At 32.8% G+C, this 8,138-nt stretch overlaps 1 protein-coding gene across 4 annotated transcripts; it reads left to right on the top strand.

Annotated features, from left to right (window-relative positions):
- Window positions 1-1,256: 1,256 nt before the first annotated feature.
- Window positions 1,257-5,032, top strand: LOC139843941 (peptidyl-prolyl cis-trans isomerase FKBP65-like). 4 transcript variants are annotated; one of them, XM_071834125.1, is made up of 12 exons: window positions 1,257-1,349; window positions 1,512-1,783; window positions 2,007-2,081; window positions 2,162-2,242; window positions 2,355-2,552; window positions 3,014-3,100; window positions 3,185-3,360; window positions 3,476-3,598; window positions 3,675-3,949; window positions 4,178-4,298; window positions 4,453-4,549; window positions 4,723-5,032. In XM_071834125.1, the coding sequence occupies exons 2-11, from the start codon at window positions 1,561-1,563 to the stop codon at window positions 4,504-4,506; spliced, it is 1,413 nt and encodes a 470-aa protein (XP_071690226.1). In that variant the 5' UTR covers window positions 1,257-1,349; window positions 1,512-1,560; the 3' UTR covers window positions 4,507-4,549; window positions 4,723-5,032. The 4 variants fall into 4 exon arrangements, with proteins under 4 accessions (XP_071690226.1, XP_071690225.1, XP_071690227.1 ...); XM_071834124.1 differs by having other exon boundaries at window positions 4,453-5,032; XM_071834126.1 differs by having other exon boundaries at window positions 3,038-3,100; window positions 4,453-5,032.
- The last annotated feature ends 3,106 nt before the right edge of the window (window positions 5,033-8,138 follow it).

An 8,138-nucleotide genomic window follows, 5' to 3' on the forward strand; every position in this document is an offset into this window, starting at 1 on the left:
TAATAAAAAAATGACTGTTAGTCGAAAAAAGTATAGGATTATATACGTCAATAACAGAAAAATCTTTATTATTCAGTGGGAACTAAATAGAATTAGATAGTTTTCCTAAATTCACAGTTTAGGACATATTATAAATAATTTTAATTACCACAATAATAAAAAAAACCTTTAACAAAATAAAATCACCAACTTATCAAACCTTTGGTAAGATAACTAAATATAACTAAATCAAAAATAAAACAAAATACCCTTAAGGCCATAAATTTGTTTCAAAAAAAAAATAAAAAAAAAAAAAAAAAAAATACTCCGTACTAGAATAGTAAAGTAACGTTGGTTGATTTAAGGTGTAACACACCCATGAATAATTGGATCATAGAAAAAAACAAGCCAATCAAGAAATATAACATCATCTCTTTAAATCCATGCAACTGATCTTCCTTCAATCCCATAATTTATATATACTGCCAGAACCACTAAATGTTTTGTGTTATTTTGACACAATCTATCATAGCCTCTAACATCATATCCAAACACACAACACATAACAACCTCACATTCAACTCACTTTTTGTTTCTTTGTTTGGATTTGGATACCAGTGCTAACTTTTACATATATATATATATATATATATTGTTATTGGATAAATGGAGGATAAATTTGAGATTCCGAATTCTGAAAAATTCAAATAGAGCGACGGGATAGAAGGAATGGGAGACGATATAGTTGGACAGGAGAAGGAGATTGGACAAAATGGGTTGAAGAAAAAGATTATTAAGGAAGGTGATGGGTATGAAAGTCCCCTTATTGGTGATGAAGTTGAAGGTAATTTTTATACTTTTTGTTTGTTTGTTTGATAAAACAATGTATGTATATGTATCTACTTCTGTTAAAATTATGCCTAGGCTACTTTTCTGGATAAATTTTTTGAGAAAAAGAGAATCTTAAAATCATAAAAAAAAATTACTCTTTTCCGAAAATGGAAACTTTATCCGTTATATTTTAAAGCTTTTTTATATCTTAATCTTTGAAAATTTATAAAATAAGGACAATCATAGTTCGTTTTACTTTTTATATAATCTCAAAGTTCAAGTATTTTGCAGGACTCTGTATACATTAATGCCACCCTAGTGAGATTTAATTTACATATTTATTAATAAAACTTCAAAATCAAACAAAAAACATGTGCATATGTGGTTGTTTAATATTGTGATCTGATTTCTGGTGTAATTTAGTGATCTAATTAGTGTTTTTGAGTTTGCAGTTCACTATGTGGGAAGTTTACTTGATGGAACTAGTTTTGATTCAAGCTTTGTTCTAGAGAATCCATTTAAGTTCAAGCTCGGGCTCGGTAAGATGTGTTTTGAACTAGTTGAAGTGATAATTCATCTTTCAAATGTGTCTTAAATTACCTCACATTAAATTACCTCACATTATAACCTTATTAAAAGGGTGTTTATAAGTACTTTTATGTATTGCACCACTTTTGTAGTTCCTTAATTTTTTTGTAAAGTGGTGATACAGGACATGTGATCCAAGGCTGGGATGATGGTATCAAGACAATGAAGAAAGGTGAAAAAGCGCGGTTCATAATACCACCTGCACTAGCATACGGAGAATCTGGATCGCCTCCAACAATCCCACCTAACTCGACACTTGAGTTTGAAATCGAGTTGCGTTCATGGACCAAAGTGAAGGATATATGCAAAGATGGAGGTATATTGAAGACTATACTAATGGAAGGAGACAGCTGGCAGACCCCTAAAGATCCAGACGAAGTGCTAGGTACATTATGACTTGTCCTTTGTGTATGGGTGATGATTGTACACCACTAAAATTATGTGTATACCATTAAACATTGCATTATAATGTTGTACTGTACAACCCTCTCAAGCAGTTATGGTGGTGTATGCATAAATTTGGTGGTGTACAGATCACTCCCTTTAGTGTATAAACGTTCTAAAAAAACAATCTTTTAGGAGTTTTGATCACATGGGTTTGTGTTTAGTCAAATACGAGGTTCGACTTGAGGATGGGCGTTTAGTTACAAAATCCGAGAAAGTTGAATTCATTGTGAAGGAAGGTAAGTAGTTTCTTGCTTATAAAACAGTTCTGTTATCTTTAGACGTTGCAAAATGAGCGGGTTGGCTAATATTTGTGCAGGGTATTTGTGTCCTGCTTTGTCAAAAGCTGTGAAAACCATGAAGAAGGGAGAGAAGACCCTCCTTACTGTAAAGCCACAATGTAAGATATTTGAAAACTATCTAACAAATTTATTTGCATGAAGTGTTAGTTTCGTATGCACAAAGATTGAATCTTGATGGTATAATTATGACCATTTTTTTTATTGTTGCAGATGCATTCGGGGAGAACGGTAGGGACCCAGCAAGTGGTAACGAATGTGTTGTGTTACCAAACACCATCGTCCAAATAACGCTCGAGCTGGTTTCGTGGAAGACTATTTCTGAAGTTACAGCCGACAATAAGGTTATAAAGAAAATCTTGAATGAGGGAGAAGGCTATGACCGCCCAAACGACGGTGCAATTGTTCAAGGTTTTTTTTTATGTGCATTGTTTTGTTTTGGGTCATGGGATAAACTTGATTAGAAGGTGTTGAAATGGGCGGGCAGGATAAATAATCAAAATCGGTCACGGCTGAAACTTATCCTTTTTAGTATTGGTAGAGACCGTTTGAGAATGGATTGATTAGCCTGCAAACGCTTTTGCCAGGTTTATTTCATTTTACATTTAAGTAACGCTTTAATTATGATTAAAAGTTGGCTATAAAACTAATGTTATAATAGATTTTGAATAAACAATCTAGGAAGTTGTGAGTATTAATAATAGAATGTCTGCAGCTTCTAAGTTTGACCCATTGATCTGTTCCCTTTTTAGATAAGTTATGTTTTACATTTTGAGATTAAGCACCACCCGATTAAACCTTTTATTTATTAATGGGTCGATATTATCACATCTAAAATCCATTAATAAATTGATTTGTTGATGAATCTGTAGTAAAACTGGTTGGTAAACTACCAGATGGAACTGTTTTTGTGAAAAAAGGATATGATGAGGTACCCTTCGAGTTTAAAATAGATGAAGGTAAGTGCATTGTCTGTTAAACTAATATTTCTTTATACAAATTTACAGTGAGATTGTGACAGTGTTGTGTTTTGTTTATGACAGAACAAGTTATAGATGGGATTGATAAGGGTGTAAGGACCATGAAGAAGGGTGAAATTGCACTGCTAACTATTCATCCAGAATACGCATTTGGTTCATCCGTATCACATCAAGATTCAGCTATTGTTTCTGCAAATTCTACTGTGTACTACCATGTAGAGTTGACTTCATTTGAAAAGGTTCTACTAAGCTATTTATGGCATTTCAATAATAAAGTTTTGATTTTTTTTTTTCTGTTTTACCTAAAGAGTTGATTAATTCAGTTGCATTAATATAAAGCGTTATTGATTACAGGAGAAAGACACATGGGAACTAACTACACAAGAAAAGATTGAAACTTCGGGAAGAAAGAAAGAAGAAGGCAATAACCTTTTCATAAAACAAAAATACGAGAGAGCTTCAAAGCGATACGAAAAGGTAATGTCAAATATATGAGATTTTTTAATTTTATTGTTGTATAATTGCTAATAATAGATTCTTTTCTTTGACATAGGCTCTAAGTTTCATCGAATACGACTCTGCTTTTAGTGAAGTTGAGAAACAACAAGCCAGGGTTCTAAGAATCAGCTGCAATCTAAACAATGCAGTCTGCAAACTAAAATTGGGAGATTATAAACTAGCGGTAAATATATGCACAAAGGTCTTAAATTTTGACAGCAAGAATGTTAAGGCACTTTACAGGAGAGCTCAAGCATATATTCGGCTTGCTGATTTGGATCTTGCAGAGATGGATATCAAGAAAGCACTTGAGATTGATCCTGATAATAGGTATTATTGGTTATATGATCTTTGATTTTTTATTTTGAAGTTGGTCAAAATACTCTTTGTAATTAGATGTAGCAAATGGGCGGGTCAGGCAGTTTCGTAACACATTAAGATGGGTTCAGATCAAAATGGGTTATTTTTGTACAAGTGAGTAACATAATGGGTAGTTATTCCACCTATAATTTGTAAAAGATTTGCTTTTTGGAACCTCAAATTACTTACTGATACCAGGGATGTGAAGTTGGAGTACAAGGTATTGAAACAAAAAGTCATGGAGTATAACAAGAAAGATGCCCGTTTTTATGGAAATATTTTCGCCCAAATGAACAAAATGGCGCACCTTCAATCTTCTGTAAGTAACGATACATATATTTGTGTGTGATCTTTTCTTTTAACCATTTGAAACACACAGATAGATGTCTGTAGATAAACTGAAAACTGCTTTTGATCTATTAACGTTTGTATGCAATGATTAGTTGTTAAATTTGGTGTTTGTTAAATTGCAGAATGGGACTAGAAAACAGGACACCTTGCCCATGACAATTGATAGCAAGGGGTGATAAATTGATAATCTTGATTTTTTTAACAATTGATGGCAAAAAGGCAGGACACATTAAGTTATTTAAGTTATTTCATCTAATATCAAATATCATTTTTCAAGGTGTTGGCTTCAGACCTTTACTTTAGTTGTAGTAACAAATTATATGTAGCAATTGAATAGAACGATTCATTACTGTATGAAAAGGATGACGTTTGTTTTTGTTTAATGTACGCAGGCTTTGGTTCGTTAATCATGCTTCTTCAAGGTTGATAATTTTGTTTCTAATATATACCTGGATCTTAAACCTATGGGCGTAGGGTTTGTAAGTGTGAGGTTTGTGTTTATAGTTGTGCTCAGTGGCGATTCCAGAAACGAAACTCAATGTGGTCCCGATTTTTTTTCCAGTACTAATTATATTTTATTGTTATTTTAATGGTTATTTACTTTTAAAAACTACAAATTCAAAGTATATATATGAGGTCCGAGTAGTTAAATTTAGTGGTATCCTATAGACCTATACAACTTAAAGGAAATGTTATTAATTCGAAAAATATATGGGGTCCTGTAGTTAAATTTAGTGGTGTCATATACATTTTAAAGGGAATTTTCTACACAAAATTTTCAAACTAGTGGTGTCCCGTGACCCCGCGGGTCAAAGCCTAGACTCGCCCTTGGTTGTGCTTTTGATTTTAAACTTCATAATATCCATGATACTACTATGATCGTAGTATTGAATCTAGAGTTTGCAGATTATATCCATTATTCGTTATTGATTTTATAGAGGTTAAAATTGTCAAATGGAAAGCTTGTGCTGAAGGAAATTTGGGTCGGTCTTGTGGTACATTGTTACTCCTCAGTGTCATGTAATGGATCAAGATTGCCACTTTACTGCTCCGGTTCTTAAATCTTGATAGAATGAAAATGGATGAGTTGAAAATAGTAAATACAATGTTTGATTTGGAAAGAAATGGTAAATATTGGTCAATTCTAATGCAAACACATAATTTTGAATGAAATTATTACTTCCTCCGTAGCATCTTAATGGTTCCAATATTCTTTTTTGGACTGTCCAAAATTAATAGTTTATTTAAAATAATAAGGTAGATTTCCTTTATGCTCTTAACTTTTACTTATAAGACAAAAATATAGGTAAAAAAGTAAGAGGTAAAACTGTAAAGTAAATTTTTTTTTATGTGATAATCATTTTTTTCTTAAATTTTTTATTTTTTATTTTATTTATTTTATTTATTTTTTTGTGTACTATTAATAGGGGAGTAAAAATTTGTATCTTATTTGGACATGACGTGGATTTTCAGCTGGTAACATAGTTGTAGTTTGACCAAATGTTCTGAAAGTGACTATTGCATAGTACTATGTTATTTTGATTTTTGAAGATTGAAGGCGTTAATCTTTTAAGTTAACTGGTGTCAAAGGAAGTGTTATAAATGTTACGCAAGAGTTTTTTTTATGTTTATTGAAGCTTACTCTATTCTAGAAGCAGGACGGAGGCAACTACTTTGAGAATGTGAGGAGTGTTGCATTAGTAAAGCAAAACCACTTTTCTTAGTTATTAGTAAGATTGCAGACTTCTTGTATTTCTCTTTCCCCTATGTTTATTCTCTATAAGAGATAGAAGCTTTCCCGCTTGCAAGGTGAGCTAATATGGGGGTGAAGCCATAACAATATTATATGCATTTCGGGTTTTCGTTTCTGCATCATGATCCACCTAATATGGGTATTGTAACTGTCATAAGGATTTTTTTTAATTCTTGAAAGGGGACTGATGTTGATTTATGAAGTCGAATACTGGATAACTGAAGTTAGGAGGATTATAGAGTGACAAATACTAGAGTAAGTATTATTAAAATATATAAAATACATATATGATATCATAAATAATACTACAAGTTTGAAAACATGGAGAAAGTCAAGTCATAGTAACTTTGGTAAGATATAGCTTTTAGAATATCTTACAAAATATAGAAGCCATCAACCTTCCTTCCGTGGAGCTTTGTGGTAAATTTGCCTAAAAACAAACAAGAATGCAATAAAGAAATCATCGACATTCATATATACATTACCACTTTTATAGAGTATCAAAGATAATAAACTCAGTGCCTAGTTAATATATCGTCACTATAATAAAAATATCTGGAGTCAATAAAGATATATTTTCTCATTCATATTCGGTCGGTTCCTACCAAGGATAAGGGCGTAAAACCAATTACACTCAAGGGCGGATCTATATTATATTCAGTGGTAGCACGGGCTACCACTGAAATACGCGATGCAGTTAAAAAATTTCGGGGTTTTTAACTAGTGATACTATTGTATAGTGTAACTTTTTGTGTGTGACACCACTAGATAGTGTAATGTTTTTTTTTTTTTTTTTTTAACTTTTAATTAGTGACACAAGTGACTACGAAACCTAGATCCGCCAGTGATTACATTCAAAGCTGTAATATGAGTTACCAAATAGGGAATCGCCACCCGACACGATAAAATCACCCACAAACTCTCATACTAATTTAAGAAATCTAACCTCTCTTGTGAGTGATACCAACAAATACGGTCATTATGTACCGTATTTGTACGTTGTAATTTGACGTATCATCATTTGGAACCATTCGTGGGACAACTTTACAATTAAATGTTTCAATTAAAGTATCTCCATAGTGTATACTCACGGCTGCTTGTGTAGTTAACGTAGGCTGGTCAGGAGTCCAACGTTATCAAAATAATCACCAAAAATTGGCATACTCGCAACACGTTGGTAGGAACCAAATCAGCTAATGAAAAAGATTTCCATATGTTGTCTTCCGGTTCACCACAAGTCAAATACAAGCAACTTTGAGGTGCTTAACCCACTACCTAGATCATACGCAATAGCTTTGGAAGCTGAAGGGTGCATATCAGACTGTAAATCACCTCGAGCCTTTTCACCAATAACACCCCCAACGAAAATGACGCATTATCAACCATCACAAGTTGCCGTTTCTTTAAAGGAAGAGCAACAATCGCTTCTAACAAAGGCTCCTCAAAGTCCTCTTGTTTCTCTTCATCTACAGCTGAAGAAATACCAACACCCATATAATCAATATTCTCAGTTGGAACGACGCTCTGTGATGCACCCATAAGCATTAAAGAGGGATCTTGAGTTAAGTAACCCATCAATACATTATCTGCACATTAAGAACTACTATAAATATATATGCCTCTCTAAATTACCAAAGTCTGCATAAAATTATCCATACATTTTAATATGGCGTGATCAGTCATGGCCAATACTTAAAAAAAAAAAAAAAAAAAATTATGTCCAAGGACAATTACATTAGTTTATATTAGGTGCAACCTTATAAGTACAATATTGAGTCTTCAGCAGGTTTACATTCTATATAAAATAATAATCACCTAAGTAAATTGATATATCTGGTCACATAAATAGAAAGCGAACGATATCCCCAACTAAGCAACGACCATCAACATACAAATATTGGGCTATTGACTAAACTTTAGTCATATCAAAAACTAAGAATAAGAAATAGATAAATTTACCCAACTCTCCTGCCCTCGTTTCTTGAACCACGAGATTTCACATAGCGGAAAAGCACGAGCCCGCAATTTATACTTCTGAAATAATTCATCTGACTC

The sequence above is a fragment of the Rutidosis leptorrhynchoides genome, chromosome 4 (assembly GCF_046630445.1).
Source record: "Rutidosis leptorrhynchoides isolate AG116_Rl617_1_P2 chromosome 4, CSIRO_AGI_Rlap_v1, whole genome shotgun sequence".
NCBI lineage: Eukaryota > Viridiplantae > Streptophyta > Magnoliopsida > Asterales > Asteraceae > Rutidosis > Rutidosis leptorrhynchoides.

Excerpts from the sequence above, each read along its gene's own strand:
- LOC139843941 (XM_071834124.1), top strand. The coding sequence starts at position 1,561 with ATGAAGAAAGGTGAAAAAGCGCGGTTCATAATACCACCTGCACTAGCA. Across the intron at positions 1,784-2,006 it reads AGATCCAGACGAAGTGCTAG|TCAAATACGAGGTTCGACTT; the intron begins GTACATTATGAC and ends GTTTGTGTTTAG. Across the intron at positions 2,243-2,354 it reads CCTTACTGTAAAGCCACAAT|ATGCATTCGGGGAGAACGGT; the intron begins GTAAGATATTTG and ends TTATTGTTGCAG.